This window comes from Cyprinodon variegatus, unplaced genomic scaffold, assembly GCF_000732505.1.
Source record: "Cyprinodon variegatus isolate N-32 unplaced genomic scaffold, C_variegatus-1.0 Scaffold68, whole genome shotgun sequence".
Lineage (NCBI taxonomy): Eukaryota > Metazoa > Chordata > Actinopteri > Cyprinodontiformes > Cyprinodontidae > Cyprinodon > Cyprinodon variegatus.
The window spans coordinates 1,094,990-1,112,067 of record NW_015150521.1 but is presented as its reverse complement, the minus strand read 5'-3'; the positions used below and the strand labels follow the sequence as shown (position 1 = coordinate 1,112,067).

At 38.8% G+C, this 17,078-nt stretch overlaps 1 protein-coding gene across 16 annotated transcripts; it reads right to left on the bottom strand.

Moving 5' to 3' along the window:
* Nucleotides 1–278: 278 nt before the first annotated feature.
* elavl3 (ELAV like neuron-specific RNA binding protein 3) lies at nucleotides 279–16,876 on the bottom strand. Of its 16 annotated transcripts, none has more exons than XM_015372019.1 (8): nucleotides 16,397–16,876; nucleotides 10,510–10,729; nucleotides 10,312–10,415; nucleotides 7,420–7,573; nucleotides 7,100–7,328; nucleotides 6,597–6,650; nucleotides 6,117–6,155; nucleotides 279–5,388 (listed from the first exon to the last, which is right to left on the bottom strand). In XM_015372019.1, the coding sequence occupies exons 1-8, from the start codon at nucleotides 16,403–16,405 to the stop codon at nucleotides 5,040–5,042; spliced, it is 1,158 nt and encodes a 385-aa protein (XP_015227505.1). In that variant the 5' UTR covers nucleotides 16,406–16,876; the 3' UTR covers nucleotides 279–5,039. The 16 variants fall into 16 exon arrangements, with proteins under 16 accessions (XP_015227505.1, XP_015227508.1, XP_015227506.1 ...); XM_015372022.1 differs by having other exon boundaries at nucleotides 279–5,367; nucleotides 16,397–16,873; XM_015372020.1 differs by having other exon boundaries at nucleotides 10,510–10,726; nucleotides 16,397–16,857.
* Between the last annotated feature and the right edge of the window lie 202 nt (nucleotides 16,877–17,078).

Here is a 17,078-nt window from a genome sequence, read left to right as displayed (position 1 = left end):
TTACTTTTTTTCTGAAAGTTGAAAATAAAAAAGAAATAAATCCCAGAAACATTTTTATTTGTAACTTTCATTTTATTTTTTTTTTCTGGCATGTAAAGTACAAATAATTAAACAATTCCATGAAAAAGTCTTCAAGCGTCTTCAGCTGAAATCCCAGTAATAAATATCCTAGTCTAAACTGAAAGGTTTATTTTTCATCTTTGTTTAAATTTGACATTGTTCATTTGGTCATGTTTGGAAGTATGAGATTTTGTAGTTTTTTTTCTTGTTTTTTTTTCTGCTGACGTTTGCTGTCGACAGAACTATTTGATCGTTTTTACTTTTTGATTTGTTCTACCATTCCAGGAATAGGTAAGAAAAACATCACTAAATTACTGCGTCCCCTCTTCTAAATAAATAGACACAAAATACAGTTGAGAAACAGAAGGACCACTCACCCCTGTGCTACTCTAGTGACTCCCAAGAAAACCTTCCTGTAGCATGTTCGAGCTCTGTGAAATTATCCTCAGAGTTAATGGCTGAGTTTTTGGACAGTGTATAGCACTAATTGTTATTAAAATTTATATATATGGCCTCACTAAAACATTTACCAGATTCAGAAGTCTCAATTTAATTTAGGTACATTCAGCCCATCATCAAAACAGGAAAGCTTCTTTTGAGCAAATCAGACCAATCCCCCCCTAAAGGGAGCCATCTTCACCTCCCGGGGGTTCACAGAGTGGCAGGAAAAAACAAGACTGTGATTAGGTTAAATAATTAAAAGATTTTCATTTAACAAGACAAACAGAACACAGGCAGTAAAGGCATAACATCTAGCACACAGCATGTATGTTTATACACTTCAATTAGTTAAATATAGCAGTGCATTCTTTGACTATGGAGAACGTTTCCAAATCGTACTTCTAAAGCTGTTTTTCTATTTGTCCCCCTTTTTAAGAAACAAAATGGTGTAACCACAATTTTGGCAAACTTAAAATCTTTTAAACTTGCAAATATAATGAAATAAACCATAAATATACACAAAACATACTTTATACGAGGCAATAATAATAATAATCATAATAAATAGTTTTTAAGTTAACAATAAGTTAAAACTACAAGCTTAAAGTCGCCCAAATAATACAAGTTTGTTGGCGCTATTTTGAATTTTTTCAGTTTAAATTATTTTTATGTTGCAACAAAAGCTACCACAGACTTTACAAACACAATTGAACACATTTTGATTGAAACAAAAGAAATCTAACTAAGTCTAAAATCTGCATACACTGTAAAAAACTGCAACTAATAAAATGGAAGAAAAAGAACAAACTGTACCCAATCAATGCAACCAAAACGTAATCTTCGACCCATGTGTGTTCTCTATGGCAACATCAACAACACAAATACACCAAGTTAACAAGTGAGTCCTGATATGTAAATGAAATCAAGAAAATTACAGGAAAATTATATTTGAAATCGACGTGGGCTAAAACTGATGTTCTGTTCGACAATATTCCTTTCAAAGTCTTTGAGAAAAGCTCTATTAAAAGTCAGCCAAATATGCAGTTTGAGCTTGCATGGACAGAGCACACAATAGGGACTGAGGAAGTGATAGTGGAAAAATTTAAAGATCAGAGCTCTTGTTCTTAGTCCGATTCGGTAACGAGTCTGTTCAATTTAATCGCTTTCGCCTTGAACAGTCACTCCTTGCTATCCCGCAAACCTTTTCAGTGTGACGTATCTTTTTCTTTTTTTAAAAATATATATCATTTGTTCTCAGTCAATATAAAAACAAAGCACATTGCACTTACTGTTCCATAGGAAAGTTTTTTTGTCTTTTCAAAACGATTATTGTTGTTGCTCAAGCAGTGTAGTACTGTTTCCTGCCACAGTCCTAAGCTCTCCGCCATGTTGCCTATCAGGTGTCCTTATGGACAGGGTATAGGAGGTCGTTTTTTTGGGGACTTTGTCATGGCTGCAGTTCAATGTGGCCGCTCTTTTCTTGCTTTAATGTCTATCGCTGGCCTCACTACGTGCTCAAACTTAATGTGCTATCACTTGCAAGAACCAAATAAGCTAGATTAGACTTCTCTGTGATGAGTGAGACATCAGTCAACGATCGCGGGGGAGAAACGTTATGAGTCAGATCAAAAAAATGTCAGCTAAAAGTATTTGCAATGTTATAAAAGATAAAGATAAAACAGGTGATTTAAATGTCAGGGGAAATATGCGAATGCATTTTCTTTTTTTTTTTTGCCTTGGTCACAAGGTGAGTTGAGTCATCCCTTGTTTTAATATATATGCCTTTTTCATACTGCATGATATGTGTGCAAATGTAGAGATTAGCATTTGGTATGGTGGTTTTTATGATTCAGAAATGGAAATCGATATGCGCAACTTACAATATATGCTCAAAATGAATTCTAACTGAAACTGTCGAGGGTCCTTGTTCAACAGACAGATTTTTACAGCAGTTACGTTGGGGGGTATTTTAGTAAGATAATTTTTCTTAGTACTGACTTGCAAAGCAATTCTTTGGCAAAAATCAAATCTATCCCATGGTAAGGATTTTCAATATGAATCACCAGCAGTTTTTTTTATGTTTTTATTATCAATCTGCAAGCAGCTTCTGGAGTTTGAGAGCTGGGCAGTGAGCCAGTCTCACTTCAGCTCCGTCTGGGATTTTCAGGTCAAAAAACTTCCATTGTTGAAGCAACACTATACACAATTTCAAGACAAGAAATGCTGAGTGCATCTAAACACTCCAAAATACAGATGTGTCTGTCAGGTTATATACCCTGGCTGTTGAAATGTACCATTCTTGGGGTCAGATTTGTATTTGCCACATTTGTTTTCAAACCGTTGAGTTTCTGTGTTCCTTCGTCCCCTCCCCAGATCCACCCCCACCCATACACCGTGGGCTTCTTCCTTCTTTCTCTGTTAAGATCAGAGGGTTTCAAATGAAGCAACGCGATGTCCCAATTTTTTTCCCCAAGCTTAAGAATATGTAAAAATTCAGCACAAGGTCTTGTTCCTTTGTATGTATAAAAATAGATTATCTTTAATGTAATCCTTTTCAAAGAGACCGTCCTCTTTGGCTAACACAGCGTCACTTAGAAAAGCAAAAAATGACTTGAATATAGCTGACCTTATTTACCACATCGTTGTGCGCCTGTGTCTTGATATTAAAAGACACTCGCTCCGCATGGTACATCAAAAAATCTGGGCTGCAGCAGACTCTTCAACTACACGGGCTGGGCCTTATTGTTTCATCAAGAGTGCCATAAATAATCCCAAAGCTCCTGGGTCGGGGATATTTTAATCTCCAGCTATTTTTGTTGTTGCATCAAACTGATCTAAGGAAACTTGGTAAATGCTTTTATGTGATCAAAAGCGTAACTATGACACCTCTTTACAAGGTGATTGTATCTTCATGTTTGAGAATTCAAAACTAAAATGACGCATTTAGAAGAATAGCATGGCTTTTTATATGTCACTTTTTTTGTTGAACAAAGCTAAAAAAGGTTCTCTTTTAGCTTAATTGATATGTGTTCATATATGACTTCTATTACTTTATAGTTGTCTAATCTGCTTAATATAGGATACTATGGATCCAGTTTAATTTACAGAAGAGCAGCCTTTATCTTTCCAAAGCTGAGGAACAATGCCTGTGCATTATATTTTTGCAGGCTTGGCATGATTACAAGAGATGTGTTGTTTCAAGCATGTTTATGTTTTTCTTTCAGCTGTAATGAAATTAACCTCCCTGTCAATGACTTTGTGTTTGCACTTACTCTTTACTGCGAATGGCGGCTTGAGAGGCATCATAGAAGGAGAATTACTTTTGATTCAAGAAAACTTCTTTCGCAAGTCAGCCAAAGTGTAAAAACACCAGTATTTTTCCTTTTTCGTTGCAGCTGTATGATGATGAAACAGTTTTTCCCCTCACACTCATCACTCTCTTGCCCAGCAGAGAATTACTAATGAACGGCGTCACCATGGGAGCGCTGCTGCTCTGCTCTAAGTTCGCAGATGGTCTGCTTGTATTCAATGTATCGCATGGATGAGATCAAGAGCAAAAAAAAAAAAAAAGAAAAAAAGTAAAATAAAATACAGCTTCAGAGGACTAAATATGTGTAAATCTTTCTATATCTGAACTGTGTTTCTGTGATACGTTCCTGTTCTATCGTGATATTTCTGGTGAGACTGTGGGTAGAAGTGATGGCCTTTGAACTGCTCTTTTCATCGACCGTTTAGCTAAATCAGGTTGGGTCTGAGCTGAAAAGCTCTGATATATAAGAGAAAAATGCCTTGAAGCGAGGCACCACCTAACGCAGGTCAGGAAACAGTAGTCAAAGTTTCTAGAAAATGCTTACATACTCGGCTATTATAACCACCTTAAATATTGAATATATAGTAATATTTTAATAGACGTATATAAGAGAACACTGTTTTTAGTTTCATTTTCTTTGATCTAAAAAAATCACTGATTCAAAATGCCCAAGTGTAAAAAAAGTGACTACATCCCCTCCAGCATGATAATGGGAGAGATGGTGGGGTAAGAGTTTAGGTAAATTGCACATATTTTTATCTATTTTTTTGATAATTTTGTTCGTCTGTTGTCATTATTTGCCTGAATTCAATCAAAGCACTCAATACACATTCTCTGTCACATTCGTTAGACTGTCTCCTAAATAGAAAGCTCTTCCCCCATTGTCCCCCCACCCACCCCACAAGAAAAAGACCAGCTACGAACCCCTTTCTAATTCAATCCAGGCAAATACAGGGAAGGACTAGCAAGTTGTGTAAAGAGAAAAGAAATAACTTCACTAGTGTGTTTGTTTGAAACTCTGACTTACCTATGCTTGGGTATGTCAGTGTGGTTTTTTGTGGTTCGATGTCTATCTGCATCTGCATGTCTGTGTTTATGAGTTTGTGTGAGAGAGAGTATGTCAGAGAGAGAAAGACAGAGAGACTCAGTCCAGGCCCATGTAGAGTGACAGGGAGGCTCGGGGATGTCCCCCTGCAGGTTAAACCAGCTGGCACTAGAGGCCTATCCTTCAGGCCTTGTGCTGCTTGCTGGTTTTGAAGGAAACCTGCAGCACACGGTCGCCCAGGCGGTAGCCGTTTAGGCTGGCGATAGCCATGGCGGCCTCATCATAGTTGGTCATCGTGACAAAGCCGAAGCCCTTGCATTTGTTGGTGGTGAAGTCACGGATGACTTTGACATTGGTGACGGCGCCAAAAGGCCCAAAAAGCTGCCAAAGGACGCTCTCGTCTGCTTCAGGCGATAGGTTGTAGACGAAGATGCACCAGCCGGCTCCAGTGGGACCAGTTAGGTTTACCCCGGCCAGACTGGTCATGCTGTCAATGGTGATGGGTGAGAATCTGGGAAAGAGAGGAGGAGAACTACCATGGGTGTCATTCTGAAGTTCCACACAGCATTCAGTTCTTTACATGATCTTCTAATGGCTATGTATCTGTGGCCTCTGAGGATCCCCATCTCCATCCTCTCTCTGCTGTACAGTAAGTAGATAAATAGGTGTGGGCACCACAGTGGCTCCAAACTACCTGCTTTTATACATTCTGACACTGCGTGCCCTGAGACAACGCACCCACACAATGTGAATTTATTTTTTCTCTGCTGACCAGAGCCTCTGAAAGGATTAAACACATGGATCATGATGTTCAACTGAAATCACAGCATCGAACAAAACACAGAAACCTAGAGAGGGATGAAAAGCAAACTGGAATCAAATCATACGGAAAACTGGAGCAAACAGAAGAGACGCAAACGGAATCTGGTATGTCCATGCTGGTGAAAAAAAGGGGACATTAAAGCAACTGAAAACCAACAATGTTAGTTCAGAAATAAATACATTGAAATTATTCATATCGATTAAAAAAGAAACAAAAGAACGAAAAAGGTTAAACAAAGCCATGCCAGAATACCCTGCTGTCAGGAGACTATAGATAGCGCTAATTCTGTAGAATGGATAAATGGGCTGTGGGCATTAAGAATTACGGCCATTTAAAACTTCTTTTGAGATTAAAGCAGCATGTGGTATTCCGGGCACTTTGTTTGAAGGTTTTATTTTGGCATGAATGCTTTTGAAAATACACCTTTTTGCATTTACCTCTTGACTCCGTAGCTGGCGTTTAGTAAATTGTCGAGTCTGCAACGCAAAAGGGAGAGTGAAGGGGATGCAGAGGTTAGTTATGAGATCTACAAGGAATGGGAGTGGCGGGCTTCTGTTGTTAATATTTGGGGTCTTCATTGGCTGGCCTGCAGAGGGCATCCTTTGCAGTTTCAAATCATTTTGCAAAAAGGTTATTCTTTGTCATATAGTCCTGCTTAAATCCATTATTTCTTGTTAGTTACAATACCGTTTATTAGCTTAAATATAAAAACACACAGGAAAAATAGGGGAGATCCTTTAATACTCTAATTTTAAGAGATTTCTCAAAAAATTTCTTGACTTTTAGGCATTTAGCACATTACCATCATCAATACACCTTTATCTCTGTTTATTTTTTTTTCAAGACCTACAGTATGCAATATGCAAACCATAATTTAACTTTATTCTATTCGTACTTGGAAAAATCTAGTTTCTTACATTGTGTTTGAGCTGCTATTTGGATCTGGTCCCTTTCCAAGTGAAGGGATCACACTGCAGTTTAAAAGAAAGTCAGAGAAAAAGTGTGAGGAGGAGAAGGAGGAAAAGAAGGGGAAAAATACCATGTTTCCAATAAAGTAACAATAACCTAAAGGAGAAGATTGGTGATGGCTTCTATAATCAAAATGGTTTTGTTGCTTTAAACAGTTTACATCTCTTCATTTTTGCATAGTTGGAGTAAAAATCGTATTTGCTGCTCATCTCTAAGCCGTCTTCTAGTACAGATGACGTCTAAAAATTAGGAAACTGTTAATATCTTCCATCTTTTTCAACAACATTACAGTGACTCACTAAACGCCCCTTGAGCTTAGAAATATTTTCTTGCAATAAAATTGTTTTGTTTTTTTTTTGTTTTTTTTTTACCAACAATAGACTGGTAGATGAGAACTTGATTGGAGGGGTTGGGCTGGGGTTTCAGGAGGGGGTTGGTATAGGTTCAGTACCTGAAACGTTGAGTCTGGTGGTGCAGGGGTCCTGTGTAACGGCGGGCAGCAGTTTGGTAAAGCTGAGTCAGTAAGGCCTGGCCTGTCTTCTGACTGGGGTTGTTGGCAAACTTGACAGTGATTGGCTCAGCGGCACCCAAAGGCTTCTGCCCGTTTAGTCCTTTGATGGCCTCCTCTGCTTCATTCCGCTTGTCAAACCGGATGAAACCCACTCCCCGTGATATGCCTGCTCCGAAAACAAAATGAAGAGTCTCGGCGTGACTACCTGGGTGTCAGTGTCTGCTCAGCACGGGGTGATGAGTTATATAATAAGTCTCTACCTGTGACTTGGTCCACAAGGATGCGAGATGTGATGATGCGGCCATACTGAGAGAACAGCTGCTCCATGTCTTTCTGGCTCATTGTTTTGGGGAGTCCGCTCACATAAAGGTTAGCGTCACGAATGGAAGCTGAGCTTGGCCTGGCATATGATACCTAAAAACAATGAAATTATCTATGATGTAAAATAATCTATAGAGTACCATATAGAAGTATTCCCACCCCTTGAGTTTTGGTGTCTTTGTTGATGGGACATTATTAGTTGATGGGTATTATTAGAATTTCAACAAACAGGCCTGGCAAAAACCAAATGGATCAGGTAAATACATTAACTTTTACAAGGCTGTTTTTACTGATGGACATAAATTGATCTAAACCAATAATTGTACTTCTGGCTCATTCTATATTTTGTGTATTTTTTCCACAAGTCACATTTTGCATGTTGGCCAGTAAGTATAATCTTGATCTCATGCCATCACAGCATGTTATTACACAGCTTGTGTACACATCGGTTTATGGAAAGCTGCAGGGGACAATGTTTGACTCCTATCAGTAATTCAACAGTCTGCTTGCTTTTCTAATATAGCATGATTTTTTGGGTCCACCAAAAATAATTGTTCTGACCTTTATCCCACCTCTAATGTTGCTTTGCAGCTTTTCCAGAATTCCATTTAGCCTCTTCTGCTTTTCTGATTCATGCTATCTTGTTCCATTTTTAAAATACGGATGATGCTTTGTGTGATGTTCAAACCTTGGGATGTTGTTTTTTGTTGACCTATCCCTGCTTCAAATCTCTCCCCATCCCTATATCTGACCTGCCTAGGGATGCAGTGCTATTAATAGAGCCGCTTGATCAATACAGTTCTCTGAGAAACCTCTTAAACATCCACAAAACATCAGTGGTTAAACTGATACTTACTAAATTAGTCAATACTAACTGCTTTCAAACACAAATAAAAAAATAAGAAAATAACATGCAAAGCTTTCACTTTCATAAATATGCACAACTGTGTGTTAGCTATTCTTACAAAATCCCTCCAAAATATACTATAATTGACAAAGTTCAACCAAAGTTCAGGAAGTATGGATTTTCACATTAGGCACTGCTAAATTACTTTAAATTGTAGTATAAATGTTAGGTTTGAACATTAAATCCCTGAATTCTTGCTCAACTCTTAAGGCTAAGTTGTCTCTTATTTTTCCTTAAAAACACGACTTCCAGGCATCATCAGCCCATTCCAGACAGAATATCAGACAGCTGTGTAACCAATACTCTTTCTGAATCCAGTCATTATTAAACAACCATGAGGGACTTCTTTTCTTTGGACCGAAAATATCAGCTTCAGTTAATATGTTTCTCCAAATTCTCCAGTGAGTTAATTAGTGCAGCATCATTTTAGATGCATCTGTTCATGTCCCACATGGTTTTCCTTCTCAGTCTAATTTTCAATGTCTTTTTTTCAATATGAAAAGAATATATGTGATTGTGTAAATCTGACTGATCATAGTTTTTATTCCTGTTTCTGGAAACACATGAACATTTGAGTGACAGATAGTCCACTCCAGCGCTTTGATAGGAGAAATGTGTTTGTGTGAGACGGTGAAGCAGCGTGAGTGATGTTGGAGATGGGCTGGTCCGTTCTCTCTCGCTCTCTCTCTCTGTACTGCCTCCTTTCTTTGTTTCTATTCTCCAGGGGTGTGAAAAGATTCAACTGAGCAAACAATATGGAGGCACCTTCAGGCTTGCAAAAGTCTTCACAACTTATACTCATGCTATTCACTGTGTGCATTTTCAGAGTTTTATAAAAGCATACAGTCATTATGCCCCTATGTCTCAGTCGATGAATCAGTCAATCTGTTGTCTTTTGGATGAATACGGAGGCTTTGATTTCATAAATCAGCACAAAGGACCAGCATCCATTGTGTCCACAGAGGGACTGTGTGAGCAGGAGGGTTGTGCTGTGTAGTGATTAGGGTGTTCTGGACGAGTCGCGGGGGGAGAGGCTCTGTTCTGCCCTATAATTAACCCTCTCCCTGTCGCTCCCACAGTACAGATGGTGCCTCAAGTCCATATGGCCTCTAATCCTGTCTTTGGCATTCTGCTCTCGACCCCTCGATCGCTGCTCACCCCCTCACCCCTTACCCCCCCACCTCAATCTTTTCTTTGAAGCTTTCTGTAATATCCAGAGAATCAAATAATACTGACACCAGCCACTGTTTTTATATCAAAAATAGATGTGAGGTTGTACCTGTATTGTCACTCTGTTTGTTTGTTTGTTTTCTGTCTTAGAAATAAAAATATCCATGGTAAATTTTCTGCACGTTTATTTTAGTGATTTGACCCATAGTTCATTGTTTAAACACGAGAGTCAAAACATCTGTTGGATCACCACCTGCTCCTCACTGATGGAGGCCCTGAATTTTGACTCCGCATTGAGTCCACTTTGATCAAGTTTTGGACTGGTGGAAATTAGAGGTTAATAATATCACTTTTGCCTCCACCCTGTTCGTCATCTGATTTTGGGACAAAGAAGCCCCCTAATTAGCCTAGATTGAAGGCAGATGGGCTAACCTGCGCTGACCCATGTGTGCCACAGTCATGCTGCCTAATTGCATTTCCATCACAAAAAAACTCCCCATGTTGTCCGCCCCTTGCTTTCTGACCTCTAGTCTCCCCTTCCTTTCACTCTTTCTCCTTCTTTCTTTGTTCATGGTGCCACTCCCTTCTGCCTCCTCACTGCTTTTTCCTTCCCTCCCTCTGTAACATCCGTTGCCACCTCTTTCACCAAGCCCCTTGACAAAATCTCCACTTCCTTCCTTTTTGTCTGGCATGCTGACAAGAATCCAAACTGAATTTAAAGTGATTATGTTGTAAAGAATAGGGTTCTGCCCACCTTGATTGTTTTAGTCTGCAATTTGAGACCATTTAGTGTGTTGATAGCCTTGTCTGCGTCATTTGGATCCACATAGTTTACAAAACCATATCCCAAACTCTGACCTGCACACAAAGAGAGAAGAAATAATGAAGTAGAATTTTTTTCTTCAAAACAAGTCAAGGGATTTTTTTTTTTTTTTTTTTTTTTTTTTTGTACCTGTTATCTTGTCTCTGACTAGCTTGCAGGACTCGATCTCTCCAATGCTACCAAACAAACTTTTGAATTCTTCCTGGGTCATATTCTGAGGCAGATAGTTGACAATCAAGTTGGTTTTGCTGTCATCTGTGGAGCCGTTTGTGCTAATAACTGGGCCGTTGGGCAGACTGGTTCCACTTGGACCATTGGACACCTGAGTTTCCATGGTGCTGATTATCTGCTGGGGAGAGGGTGGAATTAGATTCATTATTCACAAAGAGACTCAGCAAGATTAAGCCTTAAAACATTCCTCAAATCTATTATTTAACTTACAGTGATATATATATGCTAAAAGAGGCTAGGCACAGCAGAGCAAACAGTGGCAGCCCACTCTCTGTGTCAGACACACAGGTCAAGAATCAGCATTGCTAAAATGGAGGTAGAAAGGGTCTGATTTATTATCCTCCCTTCCCCCTTCCGCTATATCCTTCCAGCTCTCTTGCTCCCTGCCTCTAGCCCTGCAGATGTCATGGTCCCTTTTCCTTACTCTTCCCATCCCCCTACTCTCTTCCAGGGTCAAACACCATTACATCATTAAACAGGGACAGATAGTCAGAATGGTGACTATGAAGCTGGCATGAGAGCGAGGGAGCTGTCGGCTGGATTTAGTGCTCCAATTATTAAAGAATATCACGGTTAATTAGAATGTATTTTTTAAATAGGCTATGTATGAAATCTGTGGCCTTTCTATTTACTTTTCTTAAAGAAAGAACAGAAATGTTCGTTGCTTTGATGCTCTCTTTGTTACCTATTTGATGCCACACAGCATGTCAAGAAAACAGCAACAAAGAAAAACATCTTGCTCCAGTTTTTATCCCTTGGCACCAGGCTCTTTCAGATTAATATTGATAGTGTATTATATCATAGACAGTCACAGCAAACATGTGTGTGGGTGTGTGTTGATACTCAGTTTAATTAAGTTGACTTGAACAGTATTGTTCAGGAAATGTTTAACTTAAATAATCAAAAAAGTAGAAAGGTAAGAATAAGAAATTACAATCATAAAGAGAATGTTCTTAGTTATAACATTTTAATTTTATAAATTTACTGTCTTAAGTAAATCAAGTAAAACCTGACTTTTGTTTAAAAACCCTTATCTGCTAATTTCATATTTCTTATTTCAGTTATGTCATTATTTGTGTTTAGTACTTTGCAACCAAATTCAGCTGCTGTCCGTCACCTGAAGGTTTATTTTAAACAAGTTTAAAATGTTATAATAAAGCATTTGCTGTTTTAGTTTTGATTTAATTTTTTCAGTTAAAACATAATAATGAAGGAAAGGCTTCCTGACTTTGTTGGCACTCCTGAGATGATATATTTCATTTCTGTATCCTTGGTGCACAATATTTCTCCTGGCTTATAACATGCCTTAATGGCTTTATTAAAAGTGTAAACATCTTCTGAATGATCATTCCATGTTTCGTTGATTTTTTTTTAACCTCTATTTTGTCTGAATCCCATTTGTAACTTTAATTCAATGCAAATATTTAAGAGGAATCTTGCTTATTATTATTATTATTTATTTTCTTTCATGTTGATGATTTTATGGTGAACATGTTTTTCAAACAAACCAATTTTCCTTCATCTCTGCATCCATCTTTCTTATTTTGAGCTTAAGCTAGACTAAGGTTGTCCTGGTTACAGCCCCTCAAAAACCACAGTGTTTCTAATGGTTGACAGACAACTTAACTTATCTGTTTAGTTGTCTGAGCTAGTAAGCAGCAGACAGCCAGATTAGACAAATGTCTTCCCTATGTTGATAATGTGGGTCTTTGACGAAACGACAGGCAGGTATAGCATTGTGAAGGTTAAAATAAGTACAAATAAAACGGCTCAAATGCACCTCTTAGTGCAAAACATGAGCAACATTCTTTATGTAAGGCTAAAGATAGCCCTAAATAATTTAGATTTTGTAAGGAACAGACATTATTTAGAAATAAAAGAGACAAATATTTTCAAAAAAGCCAACAAAAGCCATATAAAACAAAGGTAGAAAAGAGAGACATCTTAGGGGCAAATTTGACTCTCCAACTAGAAAAGCTCAGAGGCAGAGCAAGCATTCCCAGCAAACACTGTGGGGTTATATAATTCATATACCCACTGTGCCTGGCAGACATAAGGAGCAAATAATAAAAAAGGAATTTGCCAAAATAACTTACTGTGACATGACGATGTGAATACATTTAAGAGATAGACTTAATATAAAGTAGAATATAACACTAGCAAAGAGTTTGTAATGACTTAGTGCCTGTTTAATCCAAATAAGAAGACATACACTGTTAAATAAAGGCCACTATGCATGCAGTTCAATTATACATTTTGAATCTTTTAGTTGGAAATTAAAAAAAGACAGCTATAAAACGATTTGTTTGATATTTTTATATCAAATTTTGTAACATCTTTTTGCTCTCTGATAACAATAAACAAAACAAGTTATTCCTTATTTTAAGTCTCAATCACAGCTGTTATCATAATTTGGACCCACGCTGCCTGTTGTTTTTATTTCTATTTTAGGGGTTTTGCGAGTCCCCCCTTAATATTTAATGGAGCGCATTAGCTTCGCCCACACATGGGCCCAGACTTGCACGCAACAAGAGCTCTGCCTCCACCACCAAACACATGAAGCCAGACTTGCACGCAAACAAGAGGCCCTGCCTCCCATTGCCAAACGAACACACCACCTACACTCTGCACAATTGAATTACAAAACAAAGAAGCCGTGCAGGACTTAATGTAAATGTATGTCTTGTGTTCTCTGTCCTCTGATGGATTCAAATTATCTTTGCTCCAAATGCATTAGAGCACTAAAGGTGTAATGTACATGGAAGGAGCATGTCACACATTTCAGATGTTGCCCTTTACGCCATGAAATAAAATAAGATTATGTGATTTTAGATTATATTTCTTAAGGAGTTAGATATACGTTTTCTTATAGCATTAAATATTTTGTAATGAACAAAAACATAACTCACTAAGGAGCAAAACAGGCCAACAAGAAACATATTTCAGTACCATGTATGATTTTAAATAATTTAGACCAAACATTTTATATCATCGAACCACTACAAAGTATTGGTCTATTTTGCTAAATATACATTTTTTTAGCTGTGTAAAACATAATCTAAAACGGAATGCTAGTATAAAGTGTAAATTAGCCTTCTAAATAACACAGATTACAGGATTATCCCAAACAAAGGGCATTAGCCACACTCTCTGCAGCTTAAAGGATCATGGTGGCAGATGTAGCACAACAGGACGACCGGAGTCACAGCTCTTGTCAGCCATGAGCTGAGACTGCTCACTCAGATGAAAAAAATAAAAGATTTCTTATACATTGCAAAGATCCCTGGGTGTTATGGACCGCTTTGATAAAATGACATCAGACAGCGTCAAAGGCTGCAGGACACAAATCTGTCTCACAAACCCTTCGAGCGTGCAGGGCGCTATCCAGCGTGCTGAAAAGGGAGTGGCTTTCGGACAGGCTCTTTGGAAGGAAGACACAGATGGCCGAGATACGACCGAAGAAACGTCGACTTTATCCGCGTTTTTATTCATTTTAATTGTTTAAATCCTGAACCACAGGAATAATATTTTAAAATCATTTCGAACCATTTAAAGAATCATGGATTTCTAGGTTTCTACTTTTTTTTTTCTCTCCAGCTGCTTTAAATCCAAGACTGAGCTCTGCTGGCATTCAAAAACCGGAGCGCCTATTTGCTGAATAAACGTATTGAAAAGACCAAACAAAAGAGCCACCCGTTCCTCCTCTTCTCCCTCTCGCAGAGGGCTATGGCAGTACTATGAATATTAATGTAAACAGTGGCGCTTTGTGTCGAGGCCAGGGGCTGCAGGACTCTCAGTGAACAATGATCGTAACAGTTACCAGCTCCAAGTCAAAAAAGCAAAGAGAGGTTAATATTCTTAATCTAAAATGCCTTTATAGAAAATTTTTTAGTTTTTTTATGTTCTTTTTTTTTAATTAAAATTCTTGCATTTATGTGGCCCAATGTATTTTTTTTCCCTCTTCACAGTAAATATCCAGGATATCCAGGATTTTAGAAGGACTTTAGACTAACGAAAAAGGATCAAAGTTCAGGTACTTTTTGCATTTAATGGTGATCAAGAAAGTGGAATTCTCATTCCTATAAAACTGCCTTTATTGCTTCTTTTAATTATAATCTACAAAATACAACATTTAAAATCGCCTACAAAATAAAAATGAAAGAAAACATAAATACAGTCTGTGTTTTGCACCTTCTAGACCCGATGAATGGGATGAGCAGTTTTTAACTTATGAGATCAGAGAAACGCTCTAGTGATGGCCTAGCCTGTCCTTGTCCTTGAATTGTGTAAGTGCTTTGGAAAGGTTGTCTGACTCAACGCTTTTATTTGCTTGGCACTGCGGTACAGGCACGGGGGACTGCGGACCATGTGGAGAGGAGATGCGGTCGCTATAAAAAAGGTCTAAAAGTAATTGATATCAATGAAGAGAAAATATAATTATTTCCTAATATAAAGACAGTTTGTGTATTAATATCCTTTTACATTTCTATTCCAGGAAGCACATCTGTCTTAAACGTGTTTTTATGTTGTAATTAATTCATATTGTATACCAAATAAATCATCTAATTAACTGTCTAGCTTTTATTCAAATTGAGTATGACTCATGCTATGCAATTATTTCGATGAAGATCTACGTTTTCACTTTTTTTGTCCTCTGTATAAATTTCTTGCACATAATTCTTATTTTCTCTAATTTTATGTAAATGATTTTGAGAATAATTGGTCTGCATGCATAAACCATGCTCATTCAGCCGTGGATCACGTCAAGAGGCAAAGCAGAATAGGTCGTTTAAGGCTTCAAGGCCCTCGTTTGATGCTCCGGTTCAACAGAGACACGCCCAATTCAGCCAGTCGGCGCACAGAGCAAAGCCAATTTATCAGCGCATCTTCTTTCATCAAGGAAGCGCAGCGCAGGGCATGGCCATCTTGCGTACGCAGCGCCCTGGCTCTTGGAGAAATGCGCCTCAAAATTGTCATGTCTGAATGCGGCCTCGGTGTTACCGTCACGGCCTCGGAGATTTCCAGCCCATTTACTCGGTTACATCGCAACCAGACCTCCGAGGAATTTGGACTTTGATTCAAAGGGAAGCAACGGATGCGTAAAGCACCCCCTCCCTCCCCCCTCCCCCTCCTTGCCTTGTTGGAAGGGCCCTCAGCCTCCGAGGCATCATGTTTTGTCTCACAAACCAGTCTCCAGCATCCTTGTGGAAAGCCGCTCCCACCCCCCCAAATGAACTCAGAGCATCATTGCGCCCCCCTCCTCTCCATCGCTGCTTTTAGGCACAATGTTGGATCCAAATCCTTAACCTTGATAGTTTAGTTCATGCATATAGAAGGTTTAAGCACATCTTAAATCCACAGCAATCTAAAATGGCAGAATAATGTTTCTCTCTAACGTGAAGCCTGTCTGCAGGCTGAAGCGCAGCCGGTGTGGCGCATCACACAGCGTGAGACTGTTAACTACCCATATCGATCGTTAATCTCATCAGAATGATACGGCATGGTTTACAGGACTCCCCCACCCAAAAAAACCCCCAACGAAAAATGATAATTCCAAGGCTTCCTTGTGTCGGCATGTGGCCATAAGCCCTAAACCGAAATGTATACAATTTAAACGTGAGAATATGCGTACAATTTTCATTTATCAATGGCTGCATCACATGTGCGCATCCAAAACAAATAGGGTTCTACACACACACACAATCACACACAAAAAAATAATAATAATACAATGATGCAAGTACCATATCCCTAAAATAGAAAAAAAAAATAGAGGCATACGTACAGTAACCATTCTTGACGTACAATGAAAGAAATCTAGGTCCTTCTTTTCACAGGTCTTGAAGCGGAAGTCTCTCGCCGCCTTCTTAGGCCTTTATATTATTATACGGCCTTTATGTAATTTTTAGGAGCAAAAAGTAAAATAAAAAAAATAAAAAAGGAAAAAAAAATACAGTCTTCGCCAAAAGGATCTCAGCCCTGCGAAATTGTTGGTGTCCTCTACAGGGTGAAAATAAGGAAATAGGAGTTTTCTTCTGGATGCTGATGATGATGGAGAAAGCTTCTCTCCGTGGTGGCGTGGGCGATGGTTCAGAAAAAAAGAGAAGCAGTGATCCTCAGCAGGGTGTGTCCAGGGGAGGGTGTTCTGGTTTTGCTGTTTTGGTGTGTGTATGTGTGTGTAATTCCTTGCTCCTCTCGCAGTCTCCTTCTGTGCCTCTGCTGCAATGTTCTTCTTTTATGCGTCCTCCTGGTTTGCTGAGCGCGCTGCTGATTGGCTAATTGTGCAGGGAGGGTACTACATGGCAGCCATTGCAATGCGCTCCTCTCCCATTATCCCCTTCAGGAGAGATCACCAAGAGTCCTCCCCCTCTCTCCCCTCTTCCATCCCCAGCCCTTCCATCCTTCTACTCCCTCCTTCTCACTGCCCGTCCTTTCTTCCAGGCCCCCTCTCTTTACACACATGCAGA

Bases quoted from the DNA above. Each gene is read 5' to 3' on its own strand.
- elavl3 (XM_015372019.1), bottom strand. The intron at 6,651-7,099 runs GTACTGAACCTA...TTTAAACTGCAG, and splicing joins CACCAGACTCAACGTTTCAG to TGTGATCCCTTCACTTGGAA. The intron at 6,156-6,596 runs GTAAGAAACTAG...TTTGCGTTGCAG, and splicing joins AATAGCAGCTCAAACACAAT to ACTCGACAATTTACTAAACG.